Source organism: Herpailurus yagouaroundi, unplaced genomic scaffold, assembly GCF_014898765.1.
Source record: "Herpailurus yagouaroundi ecotype Mexico unplaced genomic scaffold, PumYag 163, whole genome shotgun sequence".
Classification (NCBI taxonomy): domain Eukaryota; kingdom Metazoa; phylum Chordata; class Mammalia; order Carnivora; family Felidae; genus Herpailurus; species Herpailurus yagouaroundi.
This window is the reverse complement of record NW_024412404.1, coordinates 41087183-41106688: the sequence shown is the minus strand read 5'-3', so window position 1 is coordinate 41106688 and position 19506 is coordinate 41087183. Positions and strand designations below refer to the sequence as shown.

General features: G+C 49.4%; 1 protein-coding gene and 1 long non-coding RNA gene across 5 annotated transcripts; one reads left to right on the top strand and one right to left on the bottom strand.

Moving 5' to 3' along the window:
• The first annotated feature begins 36 nt into the window (after positions 1-36).
• On the top strand, positions 37-2098 carry LOC121037154 (uncharacterized). Its single transcript, XR_005793630.1, has 3 exons — positions 37-111; positions 1095-1334; positions 2012-2098. It is a non-coding gene; the product is annotated as an uncharacterized LOC121037154 (long non-coding RNA).
• PPRC1 (PPARG related coactivator 1) lies at positions 1423-16104 on the bottom strand. Of its 4 annotated transcripts, none has more exons than XM_040486257.1 (14): positions 15915-16104; positions 11987-12175; positions 11305-11451; positions 11083-11184; positions 8067-10968; positions 7690-7743; positions 6800-6857; positions 5951-6021; positions 4277-5000; positions 2925-3080; positions 2745-2811; positions 2505-2626; positions 2105-2256; positions 1423-1818 (listed from the first exon to the last, which is right to left on the bottom strand). In XM_040486257.1, exons 1-14 carry the CDS (start codon positions 16047-16049, stop codon positions 1715-1717), a joined length of 4983 nt encoding a protein of 1660 aa, XP_040342191.1. In that variant the 5' UTR covers positions 16050-16104; the 3' UTR covers positions 1423-1714. The 4 variants fall into 4 exon arrangements, with proteins under 4 accessions (XP_040342191.1, XP_040342188.1, XP_040342189.1 ...); XM_040486254.1 differs by having other exon boundaries at positions 15897-16103; XM_040486255.1 differs by having other exon boundaries at positions 11092-11184; positions 15897-16103.
• Positions 16105-19506: the final 3402 nt, after the last annotated feature.

The window sequence follows — 19506 nt, the reverse complement described above, 5'->3', positions numbered from 1 at the left end:
CACAGCGGAAGGGGCGGGCACTCCCCACAGGGCAGTTCCGCCTCCACTTTGGAGGCAGGATCGAGGCGAAATCTGTAAGGTCTTTCCGGTGCCACAAGTGTCGCCATCTTGGTAAGGGCGGAGCCCTTCGTCCGCCACCTTGTGAAGGCGGAGCCCTGACGTCACGTGTCCCGCCCTCGGTAGTGGCGGGAAATCTCCAGCCTTCCCGCGCTCTGCTAGAGCCCCTTTTTTTCAGAGCTGCGGTTTCCGGAGCCGCAGCTGGGATTCGCATTCCAGAGTGAGCCGGGAGGCTTGAGCGGTCCTTGGACTCTCTAGACTAGGGTCACAGGCTCTCCCAATCACTACCGTTCGCACGGCCAGAGAATTCCCACCCTTCATCTTCCCTGTCTCCACTAAGCAGAAGAGGCCGTTAGATACCACCCCAGCCCCTGTACTCCCACCTCAAATACAGAGGATCCTTCATTTTATCCATGGTAATAGAGGGACGATTCCCCAAAAATGCCCCTACCTCATGATTTGCCCATGAGACAACCCCTTCCTCTCTTACATATTCATTCAGCATTAGGTCAGCTCCATGAAATGTAAAGCCATTGCACCAACCCTGAGCAATACAGCAGCAGCAATCTCTTCAAATCTATAATCCTGGAAATAATCCTCCTACCTCCGAGTCACAGTTCACACCTGAACTCTCCCTGTGGGAGAACTAGAAAACCCTCCCAAGTGTCTGTCATGATATTCAAAAATCAATGCCCAGGCCTGCCAAGTTAATTCCAAGTTTTATCACATTTCAGTTCACATTAGCAGACATCAATCCCTTTATCCACTACCCTTTGACTACTTCCCATTAATAAACCTTCTGAAGGGTAAGGACCCACTTTCTCAGGGGACCCATGTCTCCTTTGCTTTTCTCAAAATAGGCACTCTGCTAACAGATATAACTCCTACAACTCCCTCTTTCCCAGAGGTCTGTCCACATGCATGTGTTCTTCTGAGTACCTCTTGTGTACCAAGCGTGCTCAAGCTAAAATGGTACATGTACACAGAAGTTTCTGTTTAGAGATCCTTCATTTGGAACAACTGCAAACTTCCTCCAGGTTCTTGATGGTGAAATCCCTTCCTTGAGACTACAGCATCAGCATCCCTTTGTTTGAAATGCAGAATCTCAGGCTCCACCCCAGAAGTCAGAATCTACATTCTGAAGAGATCCCTTTTAAAGTTTGAGAAACACTGCCCTAGAAGACTGATTTCACAGACAACACAACCTGAGGAGACAAGTATCAAGTCCAATAGGATTTTGCATCAAACCAAAGAGGGGTCCTAGGAACTAAATGGAGGTAAGCACGTCCCTGATTGTATTCAGACTGGAAAAGTGAGTATGTCTGGCACTAGCACCATTGAAAGAAGCACAACAGCACTTGGAAATTGTTTGTAGTTCGTGTTTATTGGTCTGCATAGTGCCTTAGAACTTCCAAACACAGGGGAACCCCTCAGCCCCATCTTAACATAGGAATGAGTTAACTTGTTTCAATGCCTGTTATAAAAAAACAAATAACCCTTCAAAAATCTGATTTAACACATTTTTTATTTCACTTTTTTCCATTTCTTTATAAAACAGTCATCTCACTAGCAGCTCTCTCCCCTAAATTGGGGGAGGGGAGGGTGGAGGAGGTTGGACACCTCCAAAGAAAGAGGGAAGGGGGAGAAGGGCCCAGGGTTACCTCCTGAGGTTCTTCTGGGCCTGTTTCAACAATGTGTCAAAGTCAAGAGAATCAAATTTGCTCTTTACAGGAGCAGGGTCAAAGTCTTCCCGGTTGGAGTCTATAAAAATAGAGACAGACATCAAGGTCTCTGACAATACTTCCCAATCACAGGGTCCTCAAATGGCCAGCCTCCTCCCACCCCAATAATGGATGGAATAACATCAATCACCCTGGTTTTAAGTAAATAAGACTAAAGAGCCCCCATTTCTCCTCTCATCCCACCCCCTTTGTGTTCTTTGTGTGTCACATAGAGACAAGTCTACCTAGCTCCACTCTCAAAAGGCTGGAAACCCTTCTGGGGACAATATGAAGTATACCAAAGCCTCGGGGTCTCCTCCACTCACCAAGATCAGAATAGCTTCTCTTGCAGAACTGCCTGCGGCCCCCAAAGCAGAGATCAAAGGGCTGCTCATCTGCCTGCCTTAGCTTGTGGCCACTCTCGATGGCTGCAAATGCCTCTTCAGCATAGCGGTAAGTGACGAAGCCGTAGTTGTCACTGGTGAGGAAGGTGAGGCAGAGGCTGGGATGGCTATTTAGGCACTTGCCAAGGAGAAGAGATACTTCCCAGGGTAGAGAGAGACTCGGGTAGTTCTTCTTCCCCAAATGGCCAACCCTCTGACTAGGAGTGAAGGTGTCATCCTACATTGCCTAACACACCAAAGGAAGGAAGGGGGAAAGACAAAGCAGCATCAAGGTAGACAAATGGGGTGGAAAGGACATTCTGACCTATAGGTCCAACCTTACCCTTGGACACGGAAGTGGATAGTGCACTCCTCAATCTCTCCAAAAACAGAGAACCTCTGTTTCAATTCTGACCGAGTCATGCGGCCAGGTATCTTCCCAATGAAGACCACTCTTCTCTCCTCCTATGTTGAGACAAGGAAAATTGACACACCATGAGCCAAGGCCACTGCTGCAGAAGGCTCTCCAAGCTCATGGCTCAGGGGCAAGCCCCATCCTCCCAGGACCTATTGCTCTACTCACTATTGCACGCTCCTTCTGCAGCACTCTCTGCCTTTGGTAATGGTCATGTGAACGATAAGAGCTGTACCTGACATGAAAAGAAGGTGCCATCAGCCCTCCAGACATTAGACAACTCAAGTCTCAGAACGCTCAAATTTGGGATTTGCATCCCAGATACAGACTCCCTGATCACACACTCACCTCCGCCTCCTGTCACTTCTTCGGCGGGGGGATGGGGAGCGGGACCGGCTTCGGGAACTGGATGACGAAGATGAGGAAGATGAGGAAGATGAGGAAGATGAGGAGGAGGACGAGGAAGAGCATCTTCGGGAACGTCCAGAAGAACTGCAACTGGATCTAGAGAATAAAGAGGCACGCAGGAATGCTGGGAGTGGTACAGATATATTCTGCTTACCTCACCTTGGCCCCAACCTTGCCTCCCTGTCCGGAAGCTCAGGACCAAAGGCAAAACAGAGGAAAAAAGATCTAGAAGAACTCCACAGATGACCAAACTGAACCCTCATGAATTTTAGGCGTTTTTGGAATGTTTTAGAGTGTTCTCACATAGATCATAGTTATTTTCAACTATGCAATTAACAACAAAAACGTTTAACAAGTCAAAGAAAAATAAATGGAGACTTGGGAATAAAGGGCTGGGCCCTAGGTCTAGCTGGGGATGCCAGGCCTGGGTCTCTGGGTTCCTGCTCCCCTAACATGTCTCATAGCAGTACTGTGACCAGGATGTAAAAAGGAGGTGACTTGCTAGACATGGAGTAGAGGTCATTTCTTAAGAGGTCATTCTGGCTCAGGGGCACCTGGGTGGCTCAGACGGTTAAGCGTCCCACTTCAGCCAGGTCATGATCTCACGGTTAGTGAGGCTGAGCGCCACATTGGGCTCTGTGCTGACAGCTCAGAGCCTGGAACCTGTTTTGGATTCTGTGTCTCCCTCTCTCTGCCCCTCCCCAACTCGTGCTCTGTCTTGGCTCTCAGAAAATGAATAAACATTAAAAAAATTTTTTTAAAAAAGAGATTATTCTGGTTTAAAAACAAAAAATTACTCATGGATTAAGTAGGAAAATCTTGGTCTTTAACTGAGAAAAAGGTATTGCCAGAAAACGTATGAGGCCACAGTGACAACCAAAGGAACTGCCCAGACTCTTTCCTGGACAGATGATTAGAAGAGCTGCCATTAACAAGCTACTTATCCCACCTTCCAATTTCCCACAAGAAAAGAGCAGAAGTGAGGACTGATAAAGTATGTAAAGGATCAAACACGGGCGAGACGCAAGCCTAATGGTCTCCCCAAGGCAGGGGTCAAGGAAGCAGCAGACCTCGGTGATCCCCAAACTCAAACAGGGTATAGAAGCTAAATTCTCACAGCTTGCCTCCTTCAATAATCCAGGAAAGGGGGAGAAGACAAAAGCCAAGGACAGAAGTAGAAGCCTTAATGCCTGAAAGCATCAAGCTCAATATGCAAAAGCTTTCTAAATAAACCAGAGGAGAGCCCATGGACTTCCTAAATGAAGAGGACCTAACAGGCCATCAGAGCTCACCTTCGCCACCTCTTGTGTGGGGGGGAGAGGGACCGGGACCGGGACCGGGATGAGGAAGACGACGATGAGGATGAGGAGGAAGATGCTTCGCTGGTCCGGTTGGACCCAGAGCTGATAGAACGGCTGCTGCGGCCACGGCAGCCCTGCCAGCCCCGGCTTGGGGGGCTGGCCGACCTGCAGGCTTTTCGGTAACAGCGCACCGACCGCTGCTTGGCTGAGGGCTCAGGGGGAGTCCTAGTGTTCATGTCATTCCGGCAAGGTGAGGCCTCAGGGGAGAGCAAGGCGGATGGGGCAAGGCAAGTTGCTGGGGCATCTGCCTGCTCACTGCTAGTCCTGTGATCAAGTGGCTCCTGGGAGGCAGCTGTGCGTGGGGGCAGGGGGGCGGCCAGGCCCAGGGACAAGACGGGTTTGATGGTGATGTCCTGATGGCGTTTGACGTTCCATCGGGAGCCCACCTCTGGAATGACTAAGGCAGGCGTCTTTTTGGGGGGAGTCCTGCTCCGGACACAATAGTCATGGTCCCCAGAGCCCACATGGACTGGACTAGGGCCATGGACCCCTTCTTGGAGGCAGGCTGCAGCTGGATGTTTGGCCTCTGTAACTCCTTCAGGCTTCAGGGTTCCCTCCTGGGCGGTGGACTTAGGAGATTTGGCTTTGGCCAGCAGTGAAACAGCAGCCAGGGGCTTCCATAATTGGTGGGGAGGGGTGGCTGGTGGGGTGAGCCCTGTGAGGGGAGGGAGGATGGAGATAGCAGGATGAGATCCGATTCTACACTTCCAGGGGCTCCAGAGACCCCTACCTCATGTCACAAAGTACACCAAAGGTCAACAGCCCAACTTCTCCCACTATTGCAACTATTCCTTCCCCCAAGTTCCCCATCTTGGGGACCAAGCAATATAAACCCAGACAGCTAGCGTCCTCCTGAACCCCTCAGCCTCTCACTGCCCAAACCTAGTTAGTGACCAGCTCCTATATGGTCTACCTCTCCATTCTTAGACCCAGCCCTCCCCCTACACTGCCTGGGCTGCATCTGCCTGGACTCCTGTAATCACCTTCCAATGATCTCCTGCCTGGGGCTTCATGCCCATCCACCTGTTTTCTACATTCCTGCTACAGGGAACACCCCATAACCAATTGCTTCTTCAATGCAAAGATAAAGTCCAAACAGCTTAACATGGCATTCAAAGTTCCCTTCATCTGACTTCCTACTTAACACTTCAGCTTTATCTCTTGCTTTAGTTCTGCCCACCACCCTCATCAGCCACTACACTCCAGTCAAATCAAACAACTCATAATTCCCCAAAACATACCAGGCTGGTTTCATTTCTTCAGTTCTCCAGCAGCTCCATCTCCCCAGAATGCCCCATCCCCTAAATCTAATTGGTATTAGTGATCTTCTCAAACCTCTGCCTCAGGGATAACACCAACTGTACATGACCCTCCCCTGACTGACCCATTTCAGATCCCACTATAAACCACAAAGGCTCCTTTAACATACGATCTCTGATACTCAACATGCTCGTTTATACATCTGCTCCCTGGACTGTGAGAATCTCAAGGATGAGGATCAGATCTCTGTATTCCCAACAACTACACACACCCAGTGCAGGGCAGACTCTACAAACATTCGCTGCATAAACTAATCAAAGGCAGAATTCCCCACCCTGAACCCACCTGCCACGTTGGCCAGTTCTGGGGCTTGTAACCGGTCTAGGGGCCTCTTCTCCTGGGGAGTGTCAACGTTGCTGGCGGGGGAAAAGGGAAAGCCTGGTTCATTGCCTCCTCAACATCTTGTATATGTTTTCCTCATAAAGCAACGGGAGAGGGGTGTGTGCAGAGAAGAATAGGATACACAAACTGCCCCTATCATTCTCCTCCAGCACAAATGCGATCTTACTGACTGAATGTAGTTTGGGTCTCAGCTCAGCTCTGTCCAATTCTAGGAGGCAGGCTGGCTATGACCTTAAATACCCCCCACCTCCTTTAAGCCAGGAGACTTGCCTGCCTAGCTCAAACCAACCCAAAATCAACATGGATGGGAATATGCTTGGCAGAACAGGATAGGGTACTATGAACATGAAAAATGAAAAAAGGCCTCTCAGTGCTGGAAGACTGAGGAACAAGGAGGTCCAGGGTACTTCGTCCAAGGAGTCAGGAGAGCCCTAGCCACCAACATCTTACCCCACTTGATCTTTTATCATCACTAGTGTTGAGCAAGCTTAGCACTTGATAAAAGGAAGGAAAGAAATCCCCAAAGGCACAATTTGCCAGAAGACAAAAGGCAACTCCAGGACATCTGGAATTCCAGACTGGAATCAGCCAGAGGATGGTACACACCCTCCTACCTACCACCCAAGACAGTGCCCAGTAGTGATGAGCTGAGGAGGGGAGGGGGAAACAGGGAAAGACTCTAAAGCTGACTAAAAGCCCTGTAACAGAGGCATCCAGTTGACAGTCCTGAAGCACCGGCCGGCTGCTGACCAACAGCTGTAGGGTAACTCGCTCATATGTCTCCATACTCACCCTGAGTTTCCTACAGCCAAGCTGTCAGCAGGAGCCGGGGGAGGGCACTCCTTTTTGGCTGCAAAGAAACCAAATTAGTTAAAAGGCCAACCAGATGTTCCAGATTGAGGAGGCACAGAAGGGCTGGCTCTGAGACCCAAAGAAGAAAAATCCACTTTGTGTACATATTTCACTGGACTCTCCCCAGAGAGATCCATTCTCTTCTAGTAGGTACCCAGGTACTATTTTTAATCATGTTTCTGCTCAGAAATATCTGTTAACTTCCCAGTGAATCTGAGATAGAGTCCAAACTTCTAAGACTAGCGTTCAAGGTTCTATATGACCTAACTTCCCAGTCTTGGTCTATTCTGGTTCTACACTTATACCATATTACATTTTTCCTTGTATTGTAGATAACTTGTTACTAACTCAGGGGACATTTATGTAATTTTCCTCCCCTATTAGACCATAAGCTCCTTACGAACAGGACATAGTATCCTCCAGAGCACCTAGATCCTTGCTTTGTACTGAGTAAGCTCAGCTATCCACTGTCTTCCAAACATACAATCCTTATACTTCTGCCTTTATTCACTACACACGCATCCTGTATTTCAGAGCCCAGCTTAAGAGCCAGTTTTCTAGAAAAATGTCCCCAACCAACCCAACCCACCGGGACCTCCACATCCAACTACTCTTTATAATTCTTGCCATGCTTACTGCCACCTGTCCCTGGCTTAGACTGTATTGTCCATGAACCTGGTCTTCCCCTTGCAATCAGATTGAAACTACTTCTCTGGGACTGAGACCGCCCCTCCACCATTCCCTTCCTTCCACCTAAGCAACTACAGGGCTGGGCCCAAATAAAGCATCAATAAAAAGGGGTTATAGGATAGCTACCTAGGTGCCCTCACCTTCAGATTTCTCAAACTGCTCCAGCAGACTGGACAGGTCCGATGCCTCAATTCCTGTGGAAGTACACAACACAGGATTGGAATCCAGCCCCTATCGACTGAGTGCCCAGGTCCTGGAATTCCCAAGTCATCTCCCAAATCAATTCCCTTGATGCTGTCCCTAACCACTGTACTAAGCAAACCAAGGCAGCAACACAAAGCAGAAATCAAACAAACCCAGAGCTCTGTCTCTCAAGAACCCTCCAAAAAAACAAAGAACCCTCCAAACAAATCTGACAAAGACCAGTCCCTATGAGAGTGGTTTATCGTGTTCTATGGAGGACACTCCCCATCCAACCCCCATGCCTTTCACATCAACTAAACCATGTGGCACTTACCAATCTCACTGATGAAAGCCTGCACCACGTCCTCAGGGCCTTGAGTCCGTGGGGTAGGCAGGAAGGAGAGTTTCCTTAGACGGGCTGGGTGGACAGCAGGCACCTTAGTTACAGTGCTCTGCTTTAGTGTGGGTGTAGGAACAACCTTGGTAACAGGAGAGGGGGGCTTCTCCCTGGGCCTTGTCTCCTGGATCTCAGGCTTTAGCCTCTCTGATGCAGGCTCCTCAACATCCACACTCTCAGCAGACAAACACGGTAGAGCCTTAATCTGGGGGCTTTGCATTGGGGAGGACACCTTAGGTTTCAGATGAGGAGACACAGGCACTGACTTGACTTCCACCTTGGTGGGCTCCACCTTGGTGGGCTCTATCTGCAGAGCTCCCTGGCCAGTTGACCCAAGACTGAGAGGAGGAGCCATTGGCACAGAAAGTACACTTTCAGGAGGGCCAGCTGGGATGCCACTGGGCTCCACCTTGGGTGGGGGAGCAGCTCTCCCAACAGATGCCAGAGGCAAAGGAGGTGGTGGCATAGAAGGCCAGAATGGAGGGTGTTGCAGCCCTGGACCCCATCCCAAGGGCCCATAGGCACAGCTGGAGCTGTAAGGTGGGACTGGGGCTGGAGGGGGTACCCAAGGCACATTGCAAGTGGGGGGCACAGCATAGGTGCCAGGAGTACCAGATACTAGGGGCACTGTTGGTGGCGGGGGGAGGCATGGGTAGCCAGAAGGGGACACAGGGGGATAACAAGGCCAGGGTGGCACAGGAGCATAATGAGTATAGGGATCAGGTGGCACTGGTCCCATAGACATTGGAAGACTGGGAGGCTGCAAGGGAGGTGGGGGCAGACTGGGGATCCCTTGCCCACCTGTAGGAAGGGGCATCATGGGAGTCATGCCTAGCCCACCTGGGGGAAAAGGCAAAGCAGTGGGCATTGTGGAGGGCATGGACTGCACAGTAGGAGGTGGAAGTCTTGCTGGTAGTGGCATCTCTTGGGATGGCACCTGTTCAGTGGGAGTTGAGGCCACAGGTTTGCTTGCAGGTGGCTCAGGACTAGGAGAAGCAGGGCTGGGACCCATAGGCACAAAGCAAGCCTCAGGAGGAACCTCAGGGCTTCTCTGCAGAGTTGTCTTCTTGGCTGGGGCTGGTGGGATGACAAGACAAGGGATGTCTGCCAGCCCTGTGGGGGTCTCTGGGAGACTAGGCCACTTCCCAGCTGGGGGCTGGGGACTCCTCTCTTCTGCATCTGCTTGGCGCTGCTGCCTTCGTCGCCGGTACTCTGATAGGCTAAGAGGCCGAGGTCTGGCTTCCTGGGTTGTGGCACTGGTACTACTTTCTACCTTCAAAGGACCCACAACCTCCCGGACTTCGGGGATGATGGCCTTTAGGGGGTCCAAGGATTCTGACTCCAGAAGTAACTGGGGAGCTGGACTCCCCTGGACTGAAGACACTGCACCACGTCTGGGATCAGATGGCCTAGATTTAACTAGCACAGGATCAACTGGAGCCAGGTCACTGGGAACAGAGTCAACTGGTGCTGAGTCGGCTGGGACAGGGTCACCTGGTGGCAAGTCATCTGAGATGGGAACAACCACTGTAGGGTCAATTTCTGCTGAGTCAGCCAGGACTGGGTCAGCTGGGAGAGGGTCAACCAGCTCTGAGTTGGATGAAGCAAAGTCAACCAATGCAGGATCAACAGGTACAGGGTCAACTTGAACAGGGTTAACTGCAGTGGGATCAGTTTCAACAGAGTCAAGTGGCATGGGGTCAGCTGGAGCAGAATCAACCAGTGAGAGAGGAGTTGGAACAGGGTTAGCGTGGATGCTGTCTACCAGGTTGGAATAAAGGTCTAGAGGATCTTCTTTAGCAGCACTAGCTTGTCCAGCACTACTCTCCAAGTTCCCAGAGCTAGGTTTCTCCAAGGCAGCTGCCCAGGCCCGAGCCCAAGCCCGGGGCTTCCCTCTACTACGGGGAGGTGCGACCTCTCTTTTAAGTTCCTCCTGAGGCAAATTTCCTGCCTGTGAAGTTATCTCTGTGGCCACAGTAGATTGCCCACGAGAAGATGACCTCAGCCTCCTGGCATAGCCTTCTGTACAGGCTGCTGGCTGCTCTTTGCTCTTCTTCCTCCTGCCCTTTCGAGCTCTCTGGGAACTCAGCATTGTGTTGGCTGGTGGGTTCTGAGACTCCTTGGGCATCATTGGTTCTATGACCTCCTTGGGCTCTAACAAGCAGACTGACTCCAGCTTTTCCTCTGACAACCCCTCTTTCTGAGGGCAGAGGTTTTCCTTGGGCACAGCAGCCTCTGTCTCTGACTCTAGTGTAGGCATGAGTAGCTTCAAAGCTGGACTGGCCTCTAGTGAGTCATCCAGAAGCACAGGCTGGGGTCCACTAGGAATCTTCCGTACCACAACTGGGATCTCCAGGTCATTGCCAGCTGTGGCTGCCTGGCCCACAATCTCTAGCACCACACAATCCTCAGGCAGTGTCAAATCATCCGGCTGCTCCTGAAGCTCATCCTCGAGTGATGTCAGGTGGGTGAGGTTGGGCAAGCAGTATGGATGCATGGCCCGCACCAGCTCACTCAAGGAGGAGATGCTCTCGTCGCCAGCTGCCTGCACTGCCATCTCTGCTGCTGCTGTTTTATCTTCCTCCTCCGGGCAGGCCAGGTGCATAGGGAAGTCTGGAATACTGCTCACGGAGTTGTCGAGCTCCCCAGCAAGCATCTGGCCACTAAAGCTGGCCACCTCCTCCTCTTCTTCCCCATCGCTACGCTGCTGGGGAGGAGGGGATTGGCCCCAGCGGGCTCTTGATCTTGAGGGTCTCCAGCTAGGAAGCTTAGGGAAGGAAGTCTCTAAGAAGGAGGGTGGGGAGAAGTCCCAAGGGGGATCTGAGAGAGACATCTCAACCTGCGGAAGAGAAAAGAAGCTACAGATGTTTTCGCCAAGGATATATTTTTCCAGGCCTGTCCCCACATACTTCTCCCTCCTGGGAGTCTCCGAGGCTCCCTAGGTCAGGCTTACCCCACTCACTCTATTACTGCCTGTGCTGGGCCCCAGTGGGTCAACTGGGGTGATGAGGTCACGTTCTGGAGGTGTCCGGGAGAGGGTGAGCAGCTTGTGCAGCTGACAGGGAGAAAAAGACGTGAGATGAGTTTGTGCTTCACAACTATATAAGTAGGCCCACAGTCATGGTTCTAACATTTGCACCAACCACATACCCTCTTCCCCTGGTCCCACACTCACAGAGGAGCCCTCCCGAGGTGACACAAGCAGTTCTGAGTCAGGAATGCTGTCAAACGGAGACAGGTTCTCGGAATCTGCATTGTCCAAGATCTCTGTCAGAGCTGTGAGCAGTGACACTTCATTCTGGTCCTCCAGAGATAACCTGCTCTGCTCCAGAAAGACAAAAGGAAGTTCCTACCATTATTCCTAATGGTCTACTGGCCACTCAGAATGACTGCAAGCCAAGAGAATCAGCCTCTCAGGCTCAGTTCAGCTCAATTTGCTAGAGTGCCAGGAGGCATGGGCTCTAATCTCATCTCCCACCCCTCTAATGCCAACAGAGGCCTGTCAGAATTGATACTTAGGCTTATGTTTCACATACTCCTTCCACCCCTAGATGTGGGATGGCTCAGCAGACAACCCTCGGCTAGGCTGGAACTGAACTCAAAACACAGATGGGAACCCCCCTGGACATGTAAGTTGGGGGCCCATGCAGGACTACAGTCCAAGCCTGCCAGGGCATGTTCACATGGGATATAATCTGGCAGCTTGTAGCCCAATTCTCCTGGAGAAATGAGAAACACACTTCAAGGACTCAGTTTGGGTATCCAGGAGCCAAGATCCTGGGAAAGCAGAGCCACCGGGCCATACCCTCCAATGCAAAGCTCCCACCTGAAGACCTCCAAACCCAGTCCCAGCTCACCTCCCCAAGGCTCCCAAAATCTTCAATGAGGGAGATGAGGGAGGCATCCATGTAGCTCTGCATGGTCCCCAGCAGTGTCTCATCCTGTAGTATCAGCTCCTCCATCTCCAGGTCCTTGTCCCTCAGACAGGGGCCAAGCCGAGACAGACTGACAAAACCAGAATCGTCCCCTTCCTCATGCAGCAGCACCTGAGGCAAACAGGACAGTCAGAAGGGTGTAAAGTCTGCAGAGCACGGGGCACCTAGGGCAGCTGAATGATATGCTCTGTAAACCAGGTGCCCAAGCTTCCACCAATGGCCCCAGACTCAGCAGGAGCCCCAACAAAGCCAAACCTCTGGACTTGCTGGGCAGAGAGAAGTACAACCCACGAAACAAAGCCCCAGTCAGGATGGCAGTGTTCATAGATCTTCTGAGCAAAAAAAAAAAAAAAAGTCTGGACTCCATCCAGAAACAGTTAGAGCCACTGAAGATCACTAAACCAGGGAGTAAAAACATCAGAAAGGACAAGATTTTTCAGAAGAGTCAAACAGTCTGAGAGGTACACCAAAAGAGTGGTGGTTAGCAAACAGGCAATTTCAGCTCCAACCACCTTCCCTCTCCCAAATCCTGCCTAGGCCTCTCTTCTCTGCTTAGCTCAAACCCTACCTTCTTCAAGATAACTCAGGCTTCCCCAATCCATGCTGATCTCTCCTCACACCCCTGAATTCATTCGGGTTTCTGTACCAGTGGCAATTACATCTTGTCCCCTCTCCACCCCATGATAGTCCTAGCATCATTACTAAAACTAAATTCTAAGTTCCTTTGGGGCAAAATAACCCTTTGTACAATATTAGCCTATATCCTTCTTTGATCTTGGAAGGGTTTAAACTGTTCTTATACTTCCTAATTATTCGTGATGCCTAGCACCATGTCTTATACACAGCTGTGATTCACACTTAATTCACACTTTTATTTTGAAGGCCCTACAGTGTGCCACTGAACCTCTCAATGGTAGTCCCAAAGGAAAAGTCTCCTCCCTACTCCTACCATGTGAGAGCAGAAGAAGAGAAAGCTTGATTCCTTGAGTCAGTACATGGAAAAGCCACACCCCACTACTTGCCTGGGAACCAGCAACATCTTCAGCCTTGTCAGGCAGGGAGCCACCCGCCCAGGCCTGTCAAGAGTGTGGGTGTGGGCAGAGCCAGAAGTAGCTGGAATGGGACTGGCAAGGCCAGAGGCCAAAGCCAGGGGTATCTCCACTATAGGAAACAGATGATGGAAAGACTGAATAGAAACAAATACAAGCCTCCCTCCCCCACTCAGCAAAGGGAAACTCTGCACCTCTTTCAAGAGAAAACAAAAAACAAAAACACAGGTGTGACTATACCTTCCAAACCCACCCCCCTAACCAAGCTGAGGAGTTCAAATGCCCAGAGAGGAAAGGCTAGATACACTTTAGGAGACCAAGTCCAGAGAGGAAGTGAAAGGTGGCAGGTTTTAGGCACTAACTCCTCCCAGACCTTCACAATCCTATAATTACAACCAGCAGCTGAATAGCACCTGGCTCAGCAAACACTCCTCCTGGGTGAGCAAGGAGACTGCATCTCAACTTGCCCTGCCACCTACCTGACCCAGCCACCAGGCCAGAATCTTTAAGACAATGCCCAGCTCTGGGAACCACTCACCACCTCCATCAGGCAGGTACTGGAGCCCTAGTCAGAGACAACCCTCTCTTCACCTGACAGCACCTATCCCTCAATCCTCACACAGCACAGCTCCCAGATACCAAGATCATCTAGCAGAGAAACCCATCTGGCTTTCTCACATCCAGTCTTGTCCCTACAGGGTTCAAAAACAACTACAAGTTATTAAGAATACACATCTGATCACTTTGAGACTCTTCCTAAACCCTTCCAATAGCAGTTTACTGCTCTTAGCATTAGGTTTAAACTCCTTAATATGTCTTACAGGGGTCCTGATCTTCCCTACTAGGCTCTTCTCCAGTATGTCCTCTTACTACTGTGCCTCTCTCTCTATGCATCAGCCATACAGGTTTCTGTTTCTTCAATAAGCCATATTGAAGCCTCCCACTTCAAGGCCTTTCCATACTATTTCCTCTGATGAAAACTTCCCTCCCTCACCTCAACTTAAAATATCCCTTCCCAGACTTCACAATATAGATTACTACTGCTGATTATATAATCCCAAATATGCTGCACTTTTCCTTTCGTGCCACTTATTATTTATTTATTGCCTATCACGATAAAACTGGACGATACTGGAGAACACGGACCATGTGTGGTTTTACCACAGCATCCCTCGTGTCTGAATACAGTATCTCAATAAATAGTTGGTTGACTAGCTTTCACATGCCCGTCTTTTGGGGGGAGGACGTAAGGCAAGAGATATACATAATCTCTCCATGAGACCATCTCCAACCACCAATAACCACCTAATTTGGATTACAGCTGGATCGTGGATCCTTCCTGCCTCTCCTCCACAAGGTGGGCAGCTCCCAAGCTATGTCCCCAAAATCATGGGTCCGAACTGGTCTGCTGGAACTGACATTACCTGGTAGCCTGCGGCCCAATTCCCACCTAAAACCAAAACAAAAAAACCCAAAAGCTTTCAAGGACTCAGCTTAATTGCTTAAGAGAGATAACTTTTCAGACTGAGTCCAGCCCACTGGCAACTTTTAAGAAGCCCTCTGCAGAGGAGTGTGATAACACTTTCTCAGTATGGAGAACTGAAGGCCAAGCCAATAGAATCTGACAGAAAGAAACCACCCTTGTCCAATAAATGTTCAACTAGTGGTGAATAGCTCTCAAATGGCCTCTAACTTTTCCCCATCCCCAGCAAAATTCCAAAGAGGCTTAAATACAGACCACCTCAATTTTTTGTGTGTCAATAAAAGAAGCAGGCCTTAGCCGCCGCCTCAAAAGAGACGCTGGAGGAAAAAGTGGGGGAAGGAGAAAGGATTCTCTTTACCTTACTTAGGCTTATCCCATGTATATGTTGACACTCCCCATGCCCCTTGTATCAGGAATGAAGCAGGTCCGAAAGCAACCAAAACGCCAGTGTCCATGACTCACAACCCACCACAAGCCGGTCAGACAGAAGCCGCCACAAGCTTACTTCACAGCCCTTCAACCTCAGCCTTCTACACTGCCCAACACACTCTAACATCCACAGGGAACTGACTCCCCGCACATCTGGAGAGTCCTTCACCATCCCCTGTCGAGGCGCCGTGGATCAATGCACGAGAAAAAAAACTCCAAGGCTCTGCGCAAAGTTTACTCTAGCAGCCCCTACCTTCCTTCCCAGCCAGGGGCCCCCCCAGCCCCGCCGGAGATGGCGGGACGGGCTGAGACACACCCAGTTCCCAGCAGTGCGGCTCCAACGCCGATACGAGATGCCGGGCAGCCTGGAGCGGGAGCCACGTGGACATCCCCTCCCCGCCCCCACGTGGACCCGAGGGCCACCCCCCCACCAGAAGCCCAACCCACGTGGGTGCCAGGGCCGCCTAGAGGGGGAGGGGAAGCCGACAAGTTCTCCCTGGAAAATTGCTCCCCCCCCAATCCCACGTGGCTCCGAAAAGGCATTGCGGCGCGGTGCTAGGGGCACCCCCACTCGGCATCCTTAGAGGAAGGTCTTAGACCACGATTCCAAGTCCGAATCCCTGACCCCCCACCACGGGCCGTTTCCATTACCCGACTATGCCCCTCCAGCATTCCGGAGGAATGGCCATGGGGACCCCGCCTCTGCCTGCATCCCTCCAGCAAACAGCCCAGGTCCATTCAGCCCAACCTGTCTTCCGCAGCCACCCGCATAGCCTCCCGAGCGCTTCCTCCCTTTCCTGTGGCGTCCACGTGTCATCGCCCGGCACACGCTGCTTTGCTGCCAGCCGCGGGCCGCCAGCCAGCCTCTCACCTGCTCCCCACCACTCACAGCGCCCACAGTCCCATACGGCGCTTGGCTTCGACTCCCCCAACTGCTGCCGCGCACTCCACCCCCGGGGTCGGGTCCGGGGCCCCCACTTGGTGACGGCGCGACTCCGTCTCTCCGTCCCCGGCGCGCCGCCATCTTGGCCCCTGAACACTCAGCGCAGCTCTGGTCGCCGGCACTGCCTCGCCCAGCAGATTGTGGGAAAGGAACTACAATTCCCGGAAGACACTGCAAGACTGCGGATCCCAAAAGGCCTTGCGGCAAGACCCACTCGCACCTGGGAAGAGGGCCCTGGCCTCGCAAGGGAGCCTGGGAGTAGTAGTTGCTTTAAGGGGAGCCAAGCGGCACGTGCTGCAGACATACTGTCATGCTTAATTTTGTGTTCCGCTGGGGGGAACCTAGTTGGGGAGCGCGAGGTAATAAGAGGAGAGTTACCATTTGCGCATCTCTTTATTGTCCTAATTTGTCCAACTGTCGGAACGCCCTCTCTATCTGACGTTCTATAATGCGGTACTTTCCTTTCCCCTTAGACCAAGTGGGCCTGTGTTTTGAAACAGCACCCCCGAGTGGGCACCCGCACTCCCGGAACTAACCTTCACCTAATCTGCGCCACTCCTGCTAGTTTAATCTTTTTTTTTTTTTTTTTTTAACTTCTGGTTTCATTAGGAAATGAAATAATTAACACACATCACTGTACAACTTTAAGGCATATGCTATATGATTGTTTGATTTACATGTACTGTGATTACCACCATACGTTCAGCTAACCCATCTTCGTATATAGATAAAATAAAAAAATTTTCCCCTTGTGATGAGATTTCCTTTTTAACAACTTTCCTATATACCATACAGAAGTGTTAGTTATGTAATGTTGCATATTACATACCTACTACTAATAACTGGAAGTTTGTAGAGTTTAATCTTAAAACACCGCGTTCGAGGGATCTCCTTAGGGCTTCTCAGAAACCCACACTGGCACCTCATTGCCAAATGTATTTCCCGCTGCTGCACTTTATCTTTCTGTCCTCCAAAGACAACTGGTGTTCTCCTACCTTTGTTTTTCTGTTTGGAATATTCGAACTTGGAAATATCTTTCATGCCCTCTTTTATCTAGGAAAGCTTTTTTGATCATTGCAATCAACCATGGTCCCTCTGTATATTTTCTACAGTCCATCACTATCACTGCTATTCATTCGTCATTTCAAAGATGTTTCTTATTGTTTTTTTTTTTAATTTTTTCAACGTTTATTTATTTTTGGGACAGAGAGAGACAGAGCATGAATGGGGAAGGGGCAGAGAGAGAGGGAGACACAGAATCGGAAACAGGCTCCAGGCTCTGAGCCATCAGGCCAGAGCCTGACGCGGGGCTTGAACTCACGGACCGCGAGATCGTGACCAGGCTGAAGTTGGACGCCTAACCGACTGCGCCACCCAGGCGCCCCTCTTATTGTTTTCTTTAAAAAAAAAAAAAAAAAAAAGTTTTCTACTCAAGTTTAAAAATAATTTCAAATAGTGCAAAACTATATGTAAAATTATATTAAAAATTACACTTGGCAAATTCCAGCTCTGCTCCCCAGATTTGACCCTTGTTGCTTTTGGTGTGTATTCATCCACACTTTTTCTTTTTTTTTTTTTTTTTATTTATATATGAAATTTATTGTCAAATTGGTTTCCATACAACACCCAGTGCTCATCCCAAAAGGTGCCCTCCTCAATACCCATCACCCACCCTCTCCTCCCTCCCACCCCCCATCATCCACACTTTTTCTATGCATGTAAAAATATATATGGACACACACTGATCTTTTTTTGTTGTTGTTCAAAAATGTGACCCTTCTGGGGCACTAGGGTGGATCAGTTGGTTGTGTCTGACTTTGGCTCAGGTCATGATCTCAGGATTCCTGAGTTTGAGCCCCATGTCAGGCTCTGTGCTGACAGCTCAGAGCCTGGAGCCTGCTTCGGATTCTGTGTCTCCCTTTCTCTCTGCCCCTCTGCCGCTTGCACTCTTCTCTCTCTCTCCCTCTCAAAAATAAATAAACATTAAAAAAAAAAAAAGTGACATTTCTGGGAGCACCTGGGTAGCTTAGTCATTAAGCATCTGACTTCGACTCAGGTCATGATCTCACGGTTCCTGAGTTCAAGCCCCATATGGGCCTCCCTGGGGACAGTGCAGAGCCTGCTGGAGATTCCCTCTCTTTCCCTCTCCCTCCCTGCCCTGCCCCTGCTCATTCTCTCTCTCTCTCAAAAATAAATAAAAATAAACATTAAAATGGGAATGCAAGCTGGTGCAACCACTCTGGAAAACAGTATGGAGTTTCCTCAAAAAACTAAAAATAGAACTATCCTAGGACCCAGCAATTGCACGACTAGGCATTTATCCACGGGATACAGGTGTGCTGTTTTGAAGGGACACATGCACCCCCATGTTTATAGCAGCACTATCAACAATAGCCAAAGTATGGAAAGAGCCCAAATGTCCATCGATGGATAAATGGATAAAGAAGATGTGGTATATATATGCAATGGAGTATTATTCGGCAATCAAAAAGAATGAAATCTTGCCATTTGCAATTACATGGATGGAACTGGAGGGTATTATACTAAGTGAAATTACTCAGAGAAAGACAAAAATCATATTACTTCACACCATTACTTCACTCATATTACTTCACAGAGACAAAACAGATGAACATAAGGGAAGGGAAACAAAAATAATACAAAAACAGGGAGGAGGACAAAACAGAAGAGACTCATAAATATGGGGAACAAACGGGGTTACTGGAGGGGTTGTGGGAGGGAGGATGGGCTAAATGGGTAAGGGGCATTAAGGAATCTACTCCTGAAATCATTGTTTCACTATATGCTAACTAATTTGGATGTAAATTTTTAAAAATAAAAAATAAAATTAAAAAAATAATAAACATTAAAAAAAAAAAAATGTGACCATTCCAGGGGCACCTGGCTGGCTCAGTCAGTAGAGCATATGACCCTTGGTCTCAGGGTTGAAAGTTTGAGCCCCACACTGGGTGTAGAGATTACTTAAAAATTAAAGAAAAAATCTCGGGGCACCTGGGTGGCCCAGTTGGTTAAACCTCTAACTTTGACACAGGTCATGATCTCAGGGTTCGTGGGTTCAAGCTCTGTGTAAGGCTCTGTGCTGACAGCTCAAAGCCTGAAGCCTGCTTTAGATTCTGTGTCTCCCTCTCTCTCTCCCCCTCCCCTGTTCACACTCTCTCTCACTCTCTCTCTCTCTGTCTCTCAAAAGTAAATAAACATTAAAAACAATTTTTTTAATTAAAGAATAAATCTTTACAAAAAATGTGACCATTCCATACATATGGTTCTACAACTTGCTTTTTTTCATATAACACTATAATAGTCTTTACTGAGATCTTACTTACTGATACTTTAGTAAGTATCCATTCTATTATATGACTATACTAATATTTAAGTTATTTCCAATTTTTTACTATTAAAAATTATTTTTTTAATTTAAATCTTAGTTAATGTACAGTGCAATATTGGTTTCAGGAGTAGAATTCAGTGATTCATCATTTACATACAACACCCAGAGCTCGTTACAAGTGCCCTCCTT

Excerpts from the sequence above, each read along its gene's own strand:
- PPRC1 (XM_040486254.1), bottom strand. The coding sequence starts at position 16,049 with ATGGCGGCGCGCCGGGGACGGAGAGACGGAGTCGCGCCGTCACCAAGT. Across the intron at positions 11,185-11,304 it reads CACCTCGGGAGGGCTCCTCT|CTGCACAAGCTGCTCACCCT; the intron begins GTGAGTGTGGGA and ends TCTCCCTGTCAG. Across the intron at positions 7,744-8,066 it reads GGCTTTCATCAGTGAGATTG|GAATTGAGGCATCGGACCTG; the intron begins GTAAGTGCCACA and ends GTACTTCCACAG.